This window comes from Lycium ferocissimum, chromosome 1 (genome assembly GCF_029784015.1).
Source record: "Lycium ferocissimum isolate CSIRO_LF1 chromosome 1, AGI_CSIRO_Lferr_CH_V1, whole genome shotgun sequence".
Taxonomy (NCBI): Eukaryota; Viridiplantae; Streptophyta; class Magnoliopsida; order Solanales; family Solanaceae; genus Lycium; species Lycium ferocissimum.
Window position 1 is genome coordinate 438,128 of NC_081342.1, and position 18,646 is coordinate 456,773.

Below are 18,646 nucleotides of genomic sequence, written 5' to 3' on the forward strand. Positions count from 1 at the left end.
GTTGATGCATTTGTCACCGACACCAATTTTTGTTGAAGCACTTGTCTCCAACCCCTTTGATGCATTTTGCCACCAACACAATTTTGTTGACTCACTTGTCTTCAACCCTGTTGATGCACTTGTCACCAACACCAAATTTTGTTAAAGCACTTGTCTCCAACCCCGTTGATGCACTTGTCACCAACCTTCAATTTTTTTAACTCACTTCTCCAATTTTTAGAGAAGATCGTTCCTTCCTCTTGTGTTGAATTTGCCTTTTTTTTAACCTGTAATATTTTTCTCAATCATTCTCGGCATGATTATTCTTCATGCATATATCATTGGCCCGACATATGTTTGTCTACGTGATTCTTGGCCAGACGGGCGGCATATATTGGCTGGTGCCGCCCGCCGACAGCGAAATCTATTTGATTCTCTACCAGGATCGTAGGAGCTCTGATACCAATTTGAAGGAAAATAATCTATTGATAAATTTTATAAATCTCTAAACGGTCTCTACAATTTCTCTTGTTTCCTCTTGTTATGAAAATAGCTAGCAGCACCCTATTTATAATAGTATTAAACCTATTTTAACTCATACTTAAAAACCTATTCCTATACTAATTTGACTATAAATCCTAACTAGATATGAATTAAAATATCAAATCTTAACCAATTTTGATTTCCTACAATTTTGAATTATTATTTCCAACAGTAATTATTACTAAAGTGAAATTTACACTTAGAAGAAGATGAATATTGTTGTTTTAGAACGGATTTTGGAAATTAAGATAAACCCCAAGGGAGAATTGGATTTTTGGTCCTTTATAAATTTTATTCAGTTTTATGACCTTTTTACAAGAGATCTTCATTTTTTACACATAAGAGATTTGAAAAAGTCATTTTCTTTTATTCAAATTGTAAGAGAATAAGAGATCTTATTTTTACCGAAAACATGTGAGTTATGACAATATATACAGATGGAAACAAAGAGGAAACAAGTTCGAATTTTATTCATTTATAGGTACCAGTTGGCATTTCCTCATTCCCTATTAACTTTTTGTGTGCTGTCTCATTGTTCCCTTCTAATAGCCGCCAGCACTCTATTTTCCTGTGATTGGATGGAGCATTTATAAAGCCAACTCAACTTGGACGTACTATCCTTTAATCTTGATTGAGAGATATAAAGCATCTTGACTCTTCCTTTAAATCAACTGCTCCCTTGGTCACTTCTGGCTGCTGGAGACTGGAGTATACTATGGTTTTTGCTATTTCAATCAATTTCTTGTCCTTTTTTTTTAATAAAATTTATTAGTACCCGATTGATTATTAGAATCTTAATGATTAAATTCGAGAATCTTCACATAATCTTGCTTCTTGCTAAATGATAGTATAGATTACTGTTCTGAAGCCTAGTTAGTGGGATTATGCATGTGATTGTTTAATGTAGTACCTCAGCCTCAAATTGAATTTTGATTTTCAGCCTGTTCTTACATGCTGAGAAGGTATAATAATTAAGCAAATAAAAGTATGTGTTATCTCCAATAGTATAAATTTTTAAATGAGATGATCATACACTTCAATATGATAATTAGAGCAAATAAAGGTTTTGAGTTCGAGTCTCATTGCCACTCATTATTAAAAAAAAAAAAATTGACGCGTTTGACTCATGAAAATGAATCAGACCTACACGTGATGGGAGGTGTTAAGAAAATGGATACTATTTAAGTAAATAAAAATGTGTTTTTTCTAATAATTTAAACATGTAGATGAAAATGGTTAGACACTTCAACATTACCTTTGTTAATTTTTCCATTTTGTATTTATTCTAATTTAAAAAGAAAATATCATTTTATCTCCTCTCAATAATTAAAAGATATCAATCCAAAACATGGACAATGACCGGTCCACTTATTGTCTTTTTCTATTTGAAAAAAATAATAAATAAAATAAAGTGGTGCTCGCTCAGGTATTAAACGTGGTCCTATTCCTGTATACTGAATAATGACCCGACCCGAACAAGTGGTCACAACAAGCACATAATACCAAAGACTCGGAAAAAAAAAAATTAGTCAGGAGACTGTTAAAAGCATGATTGAAGAAATAATATAGTTAAGTAATTATTAGGAAGAAAAGTAGGTTATAATGAGGACAATTGTGTAACCATCATCCAAATTCCAATCACTATTGATCAGCTTAATTGCGAACCATGAATATTGAATAAGAAAAGTATACAAACTTCAAATGATGTTTGTGGTTCCTCACCCCGATATTTTGTTGAGGAATATTGGACAAAATGCAATACTTGAAACCAAGTTAATTAGGCAGGGAGAATAACACATCACCAAAATCCGAAATATCTAAATATAGGAAAAAAGTTTAGAACTTGATTGAGTTAGCTGATGAGTATTAAGTGCTGACATATATTTTTAAGTGTTCAAATTGATTTTAATTATAAACAATTCAGCAATTTCATGTTAGAAAATTCCTCCGTTCTAATTTATGTGGCATTATTTGATTGGACTCCTACATGAAGTTTAAGCAACAAAAAAACTTTTGAAACTTGTGGTCTAACACAAACCTTAGACATTTGTATGACTATAGATCATATCGAGTCAATTTACAGTACTTCACCATTTCCTAGCTTCGTTATTGCCTTTCCCCCGATTCGTGGTATGAGTCCTTTCCCTATTAAGAAAGTTCCGGTATGAACTCCCCTACTGATGTGACTCTAGCTAATTATGGAGAAGGCAATTTTCTCTCTCGATTTGCTTTGCCGACATGAGCTCTCGATGAATGAGTAATGAACTATTCTAATTATTCAAAGTAGAGGACATGTAATATTACATAGTCTGTAGTTATAAGGCCAGATTCCACCCACGCGAAAAAGAGAAGGAAGACTAATCGACACCCACCTGAGTCATATATATACATACTGCGAGAAGGAAGCTATGATTGTCCTATAGGGTGCGTCTGGTCAGTGCGAGAAAGAGATAAAGATGTCAACATTAGAATGAAAGGTTTTTTTGTTAGGTATATCAGGTCAATGATTCTCTTTTAGCTTTACAAAGTGAGATGAAAAATGCCCTGCACGAAGAAATAATCAAATTATTAAATCTACTGTGGGAAATGGGCTCCCAAGACCATCTCTTCAACAACACAAACAATGGGTCCCATCACGGCCGATATGGGAAGAGAGATGCAGAAGATGCGCTCCTCATAGCTTAGCTATAAAAGATGTGCTTCCTGTTACACCCCGGATTTTTTTTTGCACGTTAAAGCCGCATCATGCGTTAGTCGACGCAAGTTCAAAAGAAACTATCTTGAGGTTAAACGGGATTGAGCTTATTAATATAAATGGTTATAAGAATCTATGAATAATATTAGTAAGTGGCGGAAGGTTTGGAGGGTGAATGAATCAAAGAAGGATGAGTTTCGTTAAAAGTCTCACAAGTTGGGAATACGATAACTTGTACTTTTGGGTGAGATTAGAGTCGCTTCACATGCTAAGAATGATACGTAGTATTTGAATCGTATAATGGTCTCTTGTTAAATTTGGAAGTCAAACGAGTTGTAATACGAAAGTCAACAAAGGGCGTCGCAAGTTAAGCTTGTAAATTTCACTGAAATTTGGGTCAGATGTCGAAGAGCTTTTCTCTAAATATACTTGGAGTTATGAGGTGATCCACCTATCAAGTTGAAGGTATATGAGTCTAGTTTCCAACACATTTTACCGTTCATCGATACAACATCGGAATAGAGAGAAATTCGCATTTCCGTCCAGGGACATAAATTGCCGTGGACAGAAAGCCCCAAAGTCGGTGGACAATGTTCCAACTTATATAAAAACATCCCAAACGTTTGGCAACTCCATTTTCTCTCAAATAAACACCCTAAGACACTCCCTAAGCTTTTCCAAACCATTCTTCATCAATCATGGATGAATCCAAGAGCTAAACAAGCTAATTCAACGTGAAAAAGATCATAGTGATCACAAGACCTTCATTCCTCCATCAATTCGCTTCTCAGAAGAATTCTTCGACTTGAAGTAATCTTTGTTTTAGAGTGTTCTTCATCTATTAAGGTATATTCTACTCTTATTATGGTCTCCTTATGATTCTCCAAATATTTAGACTAGAAATTTTGGAAGAATTCCCATGAATACCGATTCTATGAACTCATATGAACTATTATGGATGAACTTGATTGGTTGAGCTGATTTATGTGGTTTAAATGTATTTTTTTGGGATTGTGAAGCTATGAATGGATTGATAATGAAGAATAGGAGTAAATGAGAAGAAAATGGTAGTCTTGAATGAAGAAATTAAACTACAAATGACCCTACGAACTTATGCCCGCTAGTTGTTCGACAAAATGCCTTAATGAGTATTTCCATAAGCTATAAACTTGGAATTGATCCCGAATTGGTCGTATGATGTAGGTGATCATTCGTAAGGCATTCAAGGACTCGGAAAACCTATATAACTCCAAGACTAGGGTATGTAGGGCTTTCTCTTCTCTTTTGTGGCATGATTAGAACTCGACGCGTTTCATTGATACATTCATTCCGTGAAAACATAAGTCGATCATATTCTTATACTTGAGCAGCCCGCTACTTCATACATGACTTATATTAAAGTACTGTCCATATTCCATGTTTCTTTGGTTATTGATTGAAACATTATTGCAAAACTTGAGTCGGCCGTATCCCGAAATGGTTAAGCTTACCTCTTCTCTAAACTAGCTTGTATTAAAGTGTATACCCGCATCCTTATCTTTCTTGTCCATCACTTAAAGATGACGGACCTTCCATTGATATAAGTTTCCACTAAACATGAGATGAATACGCTTCCTGTGATGGACTAATCTTTATTTTATATGATTGCATCAAACGCATTTCATGCTTCCATATCTCTTTTGCCACCGAATCGGGAATGTTTCCGCTAAACTTGGATTGATCATATACCATCCGAACGAGTTGAACTCTACTTCATGTGTAACTCATACCAAGTATCTTACATGTTCTCCATGTTGTTGTCTCTTGAATTGAAAGGTAAAGAACGTAGCGACAATAACGATAGTCGGAGGGTAACGACAATAGGTCACTCCGACTCTTCTTATGATATCTCTTCTGAGGTCAGTCTTGCATTGCACTTATATACATATGTATTTACTTTCATTACCGCACCGTGCTATAGTCAGCCGGGCCCCCACGTAGATGTGCACCTAGATGTATTTCTTTCATTACCGTGTCGTGTCGTATACGGGCCGGGCGTACGTAGCCGCGCATACCATATCGACCGGGCCGGGGATGATGTTATGATGACGAGCTCACCCCTCTGAGAGGAATTTATTATTGTTATATGATATGATATATGCCTCCACAGTGAGGAATGATTTTACGAGCATGCAGTTACATTTATGTCATGGTTATGGTCGCCCTCAGTGGCCTCGTTCAGAGTTTTAGGTTGTCTTTACATCTCTTCCCATGATTATCCGTATCTCTTATGCTTATGTTATGTTTACACTTACCGTCTTATATACTCGGTACATATTGCGTACTGACGCATTTTGTGCGCTGTGATCATGCCCACAGGTACGGTAGATGGATTGATGTACCTTTCTTAGTAGGATACTAGAGTTCAGTAGGGATGTTCGCACTCCATTCTCCGGAGTTGCCGGTTAGAGTCATCAAATAGGATGCATGCATGTACGTACAGTCAAACCTCTCTATAATGACAGCGTTTGTCCGGAAATTTCATGGCCGCTATAGTGAGGTGCTGTTATGTATGTATACTGGCATTTGATGTTTAGATCTCATTTAGCTATTATAAACAAAAGTACACAATCAATTATTTTTTTGTACTTTTCATGTTATAAACGAAAATAATATACTAGTCAATTTTAAAATCTCATTTGATTTTCATATCTCATTAACTAAAAATTGAAAAGACTAATAAATTACTAATAAATCCATAACTAGTTGTACCACACCGATAAAGAATTAAAATTTAAGGAACATATGCATATAAAATTAATTAAGAATTTAAATATTTCAAGTTTGACGCAAGAATTCTACAATTGATAATATAACGCTTGAATTGACGAAGAATTTTGTCCAAACTTTCAGCAAAATGGAATTCAATAGCTTTCCCTTGATGGCTGTCTAAGAGCTTAGCAGTTGACTCTTCTATCTCACCCCAAATAGCAGTAGGTTGATGCTCTTCATCAACACTTTCGTTGTCACCTTCTGCATCCGCTGTCTCTTGTTCTTCCACTCCAATCGCTTGTGCAATAATCTCTTCATCCGTGTGAGTTTCGAGGATTGGAAGTGTTGCCTCAAACTCCGTATAAGTTGTAGCATCCATTGCTTGATTGGTGTTATGAGATGGGATTTGGGCTATTTAGAGATGATACACTACCAATATCCTCAATAAATTCTAAATTTTCACTATTAACATTGGGGTTGTCATTTGTAGGTAGAATTCCGGTATTTCTTCAACACGATATTTGAATGTTGCTGTTATAGAGAGGTAATTTTACAAAGACTGTACTGTTATAATGAGTGCCACTGTCACATAGGTATAATGCTATTATAGAGAAGTAAAATATAACATGAAAAATCGCTTCCGGAGAAAATTAGGCTGTTATAGCGAAATGCTTTTATAACGAATGACAATTATAGAGATGTTTAACTGTATATGTATTATGAGTATGGCTATGGGTACGTCGGGGCCACTGTCCCGACCAGTTGATGCATATTATCGCTCTTAGAGGCTTACGGACTATCGGTTGTACAAAGCGTGTTTTTGACCTTGCCACTTTCCGATTAGTTGGCTTTCTTGGTTGTGGCCTTGTCAACCCTAGTTATGCATATATGTGTTGTTGGGCTTTTCGTCATTGCGTTGTCATGAAATACTTCTTACAATTGTTATTCGGCGGCCTTCGCCTTTGATTCAAGTTATGTAGTTCGGACATCACGCTTGGGTTCGCTGGCCCCTTCCGTGCGGCGCCGGCCACACCCCCAAGGTTGGGGTGTGATACTTCCGATCACACACATTTTGTAATAAAGGATGATAAAGTAAGTCGGATCATAAAATGTCTATAATATTGTGGTCGCTGGTGATGATGTTGTTGAGATTGCAAGATGGAAGGCTTATTTAAGCCGCACCTTCAGCATAAACTTGAGGTGACGAGTCTGAGTGACGTGCCGGTGCTACTAATTGATTGCCAAAATCTAGTTGCGTTGTTAGTAAGAAGGTAATCAACACCTTTCAAAGCATTTTCGATCCTCTAGTTAGCGTGGGACTGTTTTTCTCTATTGCAGGCCTCATTCGTGAGAGATATAAGTTTGGACTTGACATCTTCATAGTCTTTTCTTGAACAGTGCAAATAAAATTTCCGTTCTTATATATTGTAGCCAGAAACCTTCCGAAACTGCCAAAGGGAACTAGCAAGAGTTGGCTGTTATCACATTTTACATGGTACTATGAAAATGGTCTATTGAGACAGTATGACATGCTAGGACCATTGTTCTACTGATTCATTAAGATGATAAAATATCAACATCAGAAAAAGTTTCAAGAATCTCAAATTACAATACTACAACATAAAACAATAGTTAGACTAAGAAATAAATCATTAATGACGACAAAGAATGTTAATTTTGGACCTAGAAAATCATATTCCAAGGGTGCCATTAGCCGAGAGTTAACAAAATTGAAGAGAAGGCTTTGCAATTTGGAACAAATTCTAACCCCTAAGCAATTACCTACAATCCTCTTAACAACCAAACATGTAAAATGTTTCCTTAGAAATGGTAGAGGAAATAGAGGATGGTATGAGAAAACTTGAGAAGAAGAATAGTTAGTTAGAAACTAATGATTATATTTCTGCAGAAATATAGGCAGCTACTGAAATAATCATAATCTATAATATACATTTGAGTGAACCATTGGAGGATACCAAGTGAAGATCAGCGAGACAGCAAATTGCTGCATTACATAACAGACAACTTTGATGAGTCCTAGCTGAGTATATTCTTCCTCCTTTGCACAAAAACTCATCAAAAAGATGATGAGGAATCAAACAGGATAACTGGAGCAGACTAATCAGTCAGCTTCGAAAACGGTCAAGAAGCTGAAAACAAAGGTGGCAAGATGTTAGAACCTCGCACGATACCTTTGAATACAAGAACTACAACACATCGGTAAAATAAATGCCGCTGTCAACCATCTAACTTTTTCCCCTAGTCACACCATAATGGCCACTTATTAGCTCTAGTTCCAGATCAGAGGTTAATTACTCCTACTATTAACTAGAACTTGCTCCTTTGAGTTCTACTGATGCATACGCACATCCATGTCTTCGGATTTGGTGAAGAATAAAGTGGGGTTTGGTGGAAGGTTTAAGTCACTACATGACATCAGAGTGATGGATTTAACATGTTTCTATTCCCAAAGAGTAGAATATGAGATAAATTTGATCGTAACCAAATATGGTGCCCTATGGTAAGCAATAGTGTACACTAGGCATATTTACTCCCTCCATTCAACCTTTGGCCCTTCACATAACCATTATCAAATGAGAATTCAAAAAATATGACCATTTATCTGATAACACCAGGAACCCTAAGCACAAATTAACATATAGGAGTGCGATTTGCACAACCAAAGCACTGAGGACCAAATTGCAACCCCAGACAACCATCGAGGACCACAAAATAACTCTCATTCTAACAACCTCGAAAATAACAACTATGAGAAGTCTTGATCAAAAAAATTTCTAAGAATCTTGATCAAAAATAACAACAATGAGAAGCGCATAATAGAAAGAAACGTGACCACAACCAAATCTGAAATCAGGCATGCATCTGTATAATATCTAACTAGGGGTGTCAAATGGGTGGGTTGGGCTGAATTTGGGCGGGTCAAGATGGACTGAGTTAATAAATCGGCGGGTCATTGACCCAACCCGCCCAATTCTTACTAAGTTTTTATTTCTTTCTTTGTTCTTTTATAATTTTTGAGTACCTGATAAAACTATTTTTTTTCTTTATTATGGCTATATATAACATATAAATTAAAAGAATTGACTTTTTGTACCTATTTTGAAAAGATTTCTCATGGTCAATTTGGGCTACATATCAGCCCAATTTTTAATGGGCTAAGTTAATAAATGGGCGGGTCAATGACCAACCCAAACTTGGGCGGGTCATGTTTTCAGGGGCTAATGTTGCCACCTCTATATTTAACACAACCGATCAAGGGACAAAGCTCGCCTTCCTCGTTTTGAAAAGAGCATCATCAACACCATGTATCAGTATAATTATATCCCTTCTTTAAGGAAAAATGGCTTGAAGGAGCTGCAGAAGCTTTAAATACCCTTCCCTCTCCAATGAAGCCATATTTAGCCACTAGAGTTGAGACAGAAATAAGTATTAACTCACCAGAGCAGGATACCACAGAATCCACCCAAATACAGGAATCTGGAAAAGGAAAACCTTAATGGATGGCCAGAAACAGCTGGCAGGGAAAAGACCAAAGTTAAAATATCTTATGTTACTCAAGGGAAGACGAATGAGAAGAGAAAAATGAGAAAACTTGTCCGTAAAATATCCAAAAAAGGTGCTCACCTGAAGAGGACAATGCATCCATATATTTCCACAATGATACCCACAACTGGCCAGCGAACGAATATGAGGAAGAGCCCAAGCATAAATGATATCGTGCCCTGGAGTAAGTAAAAAAAGAACCTAAGATGAAAACTGAAGTGAAAGCGACTTGTTTAGTTTCAGTCAAAGAAAGAAACTGCATAAATGACACTAACATTTATGTTTTTGAACAAGGTCATTACCACCACATATCAGTGTGCCCCTCCCCCTCCACCCCAACTCTCTACCCTCACATTATGAAGACCGTCACTGTCTTCATTTTAAAATAGTAAAAGTTGAGAACATAAAGCATTTGGATCCAGCAGTGAAATGACAGAAACCGGAGAAAACAGCAAGGCATGAATGCATTGCCTAAGAATTAATAGCCCTTGAAAGATCGGTAAGAAGGTCTGGTAATAGAGCAAAAGGTGCTAAGCTGTTAACTTCCGAAACTTTAATTCTTTAAAGTTAAGTATCATCCAGAACTACATAGAAGAGTAAATCCTCCACCCCCCGGGCAACTTTCCCTCTCTACTTTGCGGAAAGGGCTTAGCGGTTTGCTTTAGAAGGTAACTTAGGCCTAGCGTCATGACCACGAGAAATGGAAATTAAGCCACCTAAACAAGCTCTATATCATAGACTAGGGATGGAACATAAAAGTCGAGCTAAAAGAGAGCAACAGGAATACTTCAGTGTGGCTTGTAACTGATCAAGTAAAGAAGTTGGAATCAAATTAATAGCTACATTATTAGTTAAATGTCTAATAATCTGAAGTTGCATTGGGGGGTGCCAGAAAGATGCATTTTATAATTACAGAATTTCAATATGGGAGATTGTGAGCAGTGAACCTTTTTTCTCTTTCCTTTACTAAAACAAGAAGTTTATATTGCCTCATAAAAGAGTAATGAAGCCTCTCCAGACATTTTTATATTGATGATCTTTTCCCACAGAATCAGATGGTTTGCCTTGTTGGCCATTTATTCAGAATATTTTAGGACTTTATCGGTTAAAATTCTAGTGGTCTTCTCATCCTTTCAAAGATGCTTTTGTGAATTTTTTGAGCATCTTATCCATACTTCATGTTCTGCTCCTTTGTGATCTTCTATTCCTGGACTTGTTAATCTTCTTTCTTCAGTATTTTTAAATAGAAACCAAAACTGATGAAAGAGCTTTAGCTCCGAGAACAAATTAAAAATCTATCTAACAAGACTGCAAAACAAACCCATGCTAGAGCAACTAGTTTTCGGGGTGTATTTAAGCCACATTGAGACATTGTGTTCGATCACATGGAAGAGATAAATCTGCTAGATCTATTAAACTACACGACAGAAATACGAGACTGCTTATATATACGGAAAATTGCTAATATAAGCAGCAGAAAATGCTATTACTACACATTTAATGAATTATAAAAGGAGAATAGGATGTATTCCTCAATTACTTCCATGCACTTTACTTATCCAAAAGATGTCCTACCTTGTAGTTTACTTTGAAGAGATGTAATGTAGAACGAAAACCCAGCAGAAGTGCTACACCTGCCAACATAAGTATCTAGGACAAGGTATGAAGAAGAAATTAGTTGGTGATTTCATAAACCAAGAATAGTTGAAATTAAAACATCCATAACTACAGATTACTTACATTAGCCAGCGCAAGCAAACCCCTGTCGAAGAATAAAATTATGGCAAGAAATGTGAAAAGGATGCCAAATCCAATGAGACCTAACCCAACCTCTGCAAGGTTTATAAGATTTTCACTGTCAGACGCTAAAGTATATTAGTAAAATAGAGGTGTAGATCTTGAGCCGAGGGTCTGTCGGAAACAACCTCTCTACCTCGCACAAGGTAGAGGTAAGGTCTGTGTACACCCCACCCTCCCCAGCCCCAACTTGTGGGATCATAATGAGTATGTTGTTGTAGAGGTGTAGATCCTGAATGAATACTAGAATGCATTTATGGCTCTTCGAAGCCTCTTGGAAAGGATGAGGTTTATCACAAGAGCATGCAAATGATCTCCCTCCCCCTCTCTCTCACACACACACACGTGTAAGCACATGGATTCTACTAGCAAGACCAAGCGTGGGTGTAATTCATCTGTAAGAAGCATCATGACAAAAAATAGTTTTTCCAACAAGTTAAATTTCTTTAAAGAAGACTAGCTATTAATGGGTTGAAAGTGACAGCTGCCAAAAACTGGCGAAATGCTCTCGACCAATTCACTTGAATGAGACAGACAAGAGTGGAATTTAGTGCATATGGGTGACCCACCGGGCGATGTGTTTCAGCGGGAGGATGAACTAGTCTTTGGGTGAATCAACTCATATAAAAAGTTTAATTGTGGGAGAAGATGATACTCACTTTTTTGCTCATCTAATTCATATGCCATGGCGCTCTCTCTACAAAACGAGTAGCATAATAAGAATATACACATGTTTCCAGTAATTAGATTTTGAATATAAGTAAGAGTAACGAAGAGGCGAGTGTAACTATTACAGCAGAAAGTAAGTAAACCGACCCAGATGGATCTCAATACACTGACTGAAGCCAATTAAAAACCCATTCTTTGATTAACGTACAATTTCTTTCTCTTACCAGCAACTATATTGTTTGTTTTCTTCCTTTTTGATAACCTGTGGAAATGGTGGGTTTATTTTCTCTCACAATATATATATCGCTTTGAGATATTATTATAGTCAAAAAGGATAACAAGTTTTCCTTTTTGCAAAGAACAAATTTCATTTCCAAGGGAAAAACAGAAAAAAGGACAGGAAAATTAGAAGCCCTAATTAAGGGCTTATAGCAAGCGAAAAGAGAAGCAAAATTTGGATCCTATGAGTAGAGAGAAAATACCAGTGTGTTAGATTCAGCTCAGCTGCCCTTCTGCAGATCGAGTTTACGGTTCCCAACAAATAAATTGTTTGATGGATGCTGTACGTCAGGAATATGTCCAATTTTATTCTACAGTCTGTCACCATCAAAGGATGTAAAGTAGAACCCGCTTGGATTGCTCAATTGATTGAGCATGAGACTTATATAATGGAGATCTCAAGTTTAAAATCTCTTGCCTATGATAGTAGGAGATTTGCATTTGGAGGCCTGGCATAGACGGTTTGTCTAGTGTGGGTAACTACAGAATTGTGTAGTTTGCGAGCTATTGACAAGAAAGCCGCTTATCCTATGTGTGCATTCGAAGGATAGCGAACACATGGTTTCCATGTCATAAAAAAATTATGTAATGTAGTGTATGGGACTACACCAGGTCTTGGGTTCGAGCTCGAGATATGAAGAAAAAAAATGAAGTGCGATGCAAATTCAAATTTAGTTAGGCTCCAATGCCAATACCGGACATCGTGTTGGAAATAAAAAAAAATCTATGTCAATTAGGAAATTATTAAAGTCTCTCGCCGTTGAAACCGATTTCTCCTTGTATCTTGTTTTGTGTAATCTATATACTATATCTATATATAATATATATTTAGGTAAAAATAAACAGACATGAAAGACTTTTCGGGCAAAAAAAAAACCTAATTATCTTTTCTTTTTTTTTTTGTTGACATTTTTCTCTTCGTTTTTCTACATAATCTACAATCTGATTGGATTAAAAAAGGCCTCATACACTACATTAAATATCCATTTGCAAGAGCTAACCCACGCACAACTTGCAATAAATCTCAATTATACCTTTCATTCAGCCCACGTCCTTATTTGCTGCTACAATAGGGCCTTTTTTTTTGCGCGGATTGCCCTTCATTTGGGGTAGTCTTTAATTTTTGCATCTTTAAGTATTGCCCCTCGCCTAACATCTCGTAGTCGCGGGTCGAGCCTCGCCAATAAAAAATATATATATATTCGCAGAGGCAGAATTTGCATGGACCGTATAACTTCGCCCATGCAAATCCCGGCGGCGTTCTCCTACTAATTCTTGGGCAAAGAAAAAATTTAAAGACCACCATTTTAAGGGGTAAAAATTAAAGACCACCTCCAGCGAAGGGCAATCCTGCAAATTGCCCAATTAGGCCTACAACCGTTTTCGTCGATTCTTAATCATTTTTTTGCGCGGATTGCCCTTCTTTTGGGGTGGTCTTTAAATTTTGCCCCTCATATTGCTGGTCTTTAAATTATGCCCTCAGTATCACGCGTCTTTAATTTCATTTTTTCCTTCGCATTGCAACTCGAAGCTTTCAATGCCAGAATCATGAGGTTCGAGTTCGAACCTCGCTCAAGCATAAATTAAAAAAAAAATTACAAGGCAAGGTTTTGGGTCATATCAGATGGACCGGCTATACTTTTGTTAAGGAATTACCAAATTTAATGCGGACCGGCATACCCATGCCTTATGCGTGGCATAAAGTATGCCGGTCGTATAACTTTGATAATTCCTTCACAAGTTTTATCTTGATGGGCATACTTTTAATGGGCAAACTTTTATGTCGGACTGGCATAAACTTGTGAAGAAATATAAATTTATACGGACTTCGCATACTTATGCCAAGTGCCTCATACAAGGCATAAGTATGTCGGTCCGCATAATTTTGGTAATTCCTTCACAAGTGTGCCGGTGGGGCATAGCGAAATTTAAACTCGCCTTGCGAATTTTTTTAAAAATTTTGATCGTGTGTGGGTTCGAACCGAAGAGCCTATGGGTTTTATGTTTCTAAGGGCAAAATTTAAAGATTTCAAATATGAGGGGCAAAATTTAAAGACCACCCCAAAAGAAGGGCAATTCGCATTCTTAATTACCAACTAGGGCAGAGCTAGGTTGGGCCGAGGGGTTCATCCGAACCAGCTTCGGCAAAAATTACGCTGTATATACATGGTTAAAATTATTTTTCATATATATATAATAGATGCTTGAACTCCCTTAACATGGTTTTTATTTTTGAATCCCCTTAGTAAAAATTCCTAGTGGCCACATCGTTAATTTTCAATAGTTACTTGCGCTATTAAGTATGCGTTTGGCCATGAAAACCAAATATTTTCTACTTTATTTGGAATTTTGAAATTGGAGTTGTGTTTGGTATAGTTTTCCAAAAAATATTTAGTTATTTGAATGTATTGAAAGTAAAAAAAAATGAAAAAAGTGAAAACACCATTTTTGTGTTTTTCAAGTTACAAATATCACTAATGTATGAATTAGCTATTGAACTAACTACAAAGGGATGTTTGACGATTTTGTTTTTTATAGAAGAACAGAATAGTATCAAAAGTAATATTAGGAACTATTTTCATATCACTGGTATGCTAACAACTTCAGTTATGCCTATATTTAAGTTTGTTTGGGTTTTTTGTTTGTTCTTCTTCTTTTTTTTTTCTTTTTTTTTTTTGTCTCCTTTTTTGCCATTCTTTTCCTCATCCTTTTTATTTTATTTAATTCAATTCAACCCGTAATTCTAAAAATACAAAAAGTCAAAAAAAAACCAACCATTTGCTTTAATTAGTAAAGTCCAACAAATAGTTGTTTCCATTTTTCATTTTATTTGAAATTTAAATAAATCTCTACTAGAGAAAAATTATTTTATATTAGAACCCAAATTTAAAACGTAACGGAAATGCTTCACATGTTAACAAGTAAAACAATGGCATCAATATTTTCAACATTCCGTATATTAATATTAGAACCCTTATAAGTTAAAAAATGTGTGTGTATACACACATGAAAGAAACCACTTTTTTGTATATCTTAAAATCATAATAGATCGTTTATAAAGGATTAAATGAAGCAGTGCTGACTCTTAAGTTTAGATTGCCAGCATTTTACATTATTTTTTAATTTCCATTGATCAACATAAATTGATTTAAATGTACAATTCATATTCAATCTTGATATGTGTATCACAATTCTTTCACTCAAAGGATTATATAAATTATCTAAAGAATCATGAATTAAAAAAATGAAAAGCTATTTGTTTTAAAAATATTATTTCTTTTGTCTAGTGTGGGTAACCTTTTTTGTGTAGTTTAAAATTTAGCTATGCAAAAGCAGGTTTATCACTATCCTCACAGTGGGGGATAGCGGTACAACGGTTTAAGTATGCCATAAAATTATGTAATGTAGTGTATGGGACTACACCAGGTCTTGGGTTCGAGCTCGGGATATGAAGAAAAAAAATGAAGTGCGATGCGAATTCAAATTTAGTTAGGCTTCAATGCCAATACCGGACATCGTGTTGGAAATAAAAAAAAAAATCTATGTCAATTAGGAAATTATTAAAGTCTCTCGCCGTTGAAACCGATTTCTCCTTGTATCTTGTTTGTGTAATCTATATCTATATCTATATATAATATAAAACTAGGCAAAAAATAAGTGATGTGGCACCTCTCTTTCGCCAAAAAAACCTAATTATCTTTTTTTTATTTTTTTATTTTTTTTTACATTTTTCTCTTCGTTTTTCTACATAATCTACAATCTGATTGGATTAAAAAAGGCCTCATACACTACATTAAATATCCATTTGCAAGAGCTAACCCACGCACAACTTGGCAATAAATCTCAATTATACCTGGGCAATTCGTTGTAACTGCCCTTTTTTTGGGGTGGTCTTTAAATTTGCCCTTCATATTTGAAATGTTTAAATTTCTTAACCCGGCTAACACCCATGTGTTCCATGTTCGAACCCACGCGCGGTCAAAATTTTTAAAAAATTCGCAAGGCGGTTTTAATGTCACTAACACATGTGGCCTTCTGTTAAGAATTACATTTATCTGCCGACCGGCATACTACATTTACAAGGCATTTGGCATAAGTATGTCGGGTCCGGCATAACTTTGATAATTCCTTCACAAAGTTGTGCGGTGGGGATACTTTTAACGGGCAAACTTTTATGCGGACAGATAACTTTGTGAAGGAATTATCAAAGTTATGCCGACCCTAAGATACTTACGCTAAGTCTCATTTATAAGGCATAAGTATGCGGAACCGTATAACTTTGATAATTCCTTCACAGCATGCGGTGGGGCATCACTTTTAAGAACTACTTCTTTATGCCGGACCGGCACTTAACTTTGTATGGAAAGATTATCAGCATCTGACCAAAACATTTATGCCAAGTCTTACAGGAAAGCATAAGATAAGGTCTGACATAGCACCTTTGTAATTTTTTAACAAAAATGTGAGCATTGGCATAAGTGATAATAAATTTAAATCATTTTTTTTTAAATTTTGTCATGTAAATGGTTCGAACCCTGACCTATGGGTGTTAATGAAAGGGCAAAATTTTAAAGATTTCAAACTATGAGGGGCAAAATTTAAAGACCACCCCAAACGAAGGCACTTTCACGCAAAAAAATGATTATACCTTTCGTTCAAATTTACGTCCTTATTTGTTTTACAATAGCGCCTTTTTTTTTTTTTTTTGGCGCGGGATTGCCCTTCATTTGGGGTGGTCTTTATTTTTGCCTAAATTAGCGGTCTTTAAGTATCAGCCTTCCCTCGCCTAACACCCCGAGGCCGTGGGTTCGAATCTCAACCTCGCAAAAAAATATATATATATATCGCATAGGCAAAGTGCGTGATCTAGACGGGCACAAAAGTGCACTTCGCCCATGCAAATTGCGCCCCGAGGAGAAATTCTACCGTGTAAGTCCCGCCTAAAGGGCAAAAATTTAAGACACCATTTTAAGGGTAAAAATTAAAGACCACCTCTGGGTGGCAATCACCGCAAATTGCCTAATTAGGCCTAAATCAAGTTGCCGTTTTATTCTTAATTCTTTTCATTTTTGCGCGATTGCCCTATACTGGTGGTCTTTAAATTTTGCCCCTCGTATTCTTTGGTCTTAATTTTGCCCTTAGCATTGCAACTCCGAGCTTCACGGCAGTCCGCGAGGGTTCCAGGTTAGGCTTTTGCACTCCCGCCAAGCATAAATTTAAAAAAAAAATTACAAGGCAAGGTTTGGATAGCGTGTATGCCGGACCCGTATACTTTTTTGTTAAATGACAAAATTTATGCGGGACCAGGGTCCATCCTTTATTGGCCACTTGGGGATGGGATGGGTTTTTTGGGATAAACCTTTTAAATAATTTCTTCACAAAGTTTACGCGGTGGGGGCATACTTTAATCGGGTAAACTTTTATGCCGACGGCATAAACTTGTGAAGGAATTATCAAAGTTATACCGGACCCCGGCACTCTTATCTCAGATACGCTCATAAGGCATAAGTATGCTGGCCCGTATAACTTTAATTCCTTCACAAATTTATGCCGTGGGGGTATACTTTTAATGGGCAAACTTTTATGCGACCCCGCATAGCTTGTGAGAATTATCAAAGTTATAGCCGACCAAGCATACTTATGCCAAGTCTCCCATAAGGCATTAGTATCTGGTCCGCATAACTTTGTAATTCCTTCACAAGTGTATCTTACGTGTGAGGGCATAAATTTAAACTCGCCTTGCGAATTTTTTTTTAAAAATTTTGAGTGTGTGTGGGTTCGAACCTGAAACCTATGGGTTTTAGCCAAAGGGCAAAATTTAAAGATTTCAAATATGAGGGGCAAAATTTAAAGACCACCCCAAAAGAAGGGCAATTCTGCGAATTGCCCATTCTTAATTACCAACTAGGGCAGAGCTAGGTTGGGCCGAGGGGTTCATCCGAACCAGATTCGGCAAAAATTACGCTGTATATACATGGTTAAAATTATTTTTCATGTATATATAATAGATGCTGAACTCCCTTAACATGGTTTTCTTTATATTTTTGAATCCCCTTAGTAAAAATTCTAGCTCCGCCACTGTTACCAAGAGTTACTACGCCTATTAAGTATGCGTTTGGCCATGAAAACCAAATATTTTTCACTTTATTTGGAATTTTGAAATTGGAGTTGTGTTTGGTTATAGTTTTTCCAAAAAATATTTAGTTATTTGAATGTATTGAAAGTGAAAAAAAATGAAAAAAAGTGAAAACACCATTTTTGGTGTTTTTCAAGTTACAAATATCACTAATGTATGAATTAGCTATTGAACCAACTACAAAGGGATGTTTGACGATTTTGTTTTTTATAGAAGAACAGAATAGTATCAAA

At 36.2% G+C, this 18,646-nt stretch overlaps 1 protein-coding gene across 1 annotated transcript; it reads right to left on the reverse strand.

The window, feature by feature from the left end:
• Positions 1-7,604: 7,604 nt before the first annotated feature.
• On the reverse strand, positions 7,605-12,122 carry LOC132053382 (vesicle transport protein GOT1). The gene is made up of 6 exons (XM_059445733.1): positions 11,989-12,122; positions 11,273-11,364; positions 11,108-11,182; positions 9,614-9,711; positions 9,428-9,503; positions 7,605-8,118 (listed from the first exon to the last, which is right to left on the reverse strand). Exons 1-6 carry the CDS (start codon positions 12,059-12,061, stop codon positions 8,095-8,097), a joined length of 438 nt encoding a protein of 145 aa, XP_059301716.1. The 5' UTR covers positions 12,062-12,122; the 3' UTR covers positions 7,605-8,094.
• Positions 12,123-18,646: the final 6,524 nt, after the last annotated feature.

Excerpts from the sequence above, each read along its gene's own strand:
- LOC132053382 (XM_059445733.1), bottom strand. The coding sequence starts at position 12,061 with ATGTGTATATTCTTATTATGCTACTCGTTTTGTAGAGAGAGCGCCATG. Across the intron at positions 9,712-11,107 it reads TCTTCAAAGTAAACTACAAG|GGCACGATATCATTTATGCT; the intron begins GTAGGACATCTT and ends TACTTACTCCAG. Across the intron at positions 8,119-9,427 it reads TTCTGTGGTATCCTGCTCTG|CTTCTTGACCGTTTTCGAAG; the intron begins GTGAGTTAATAC and ends CTTTGTTTTCAG.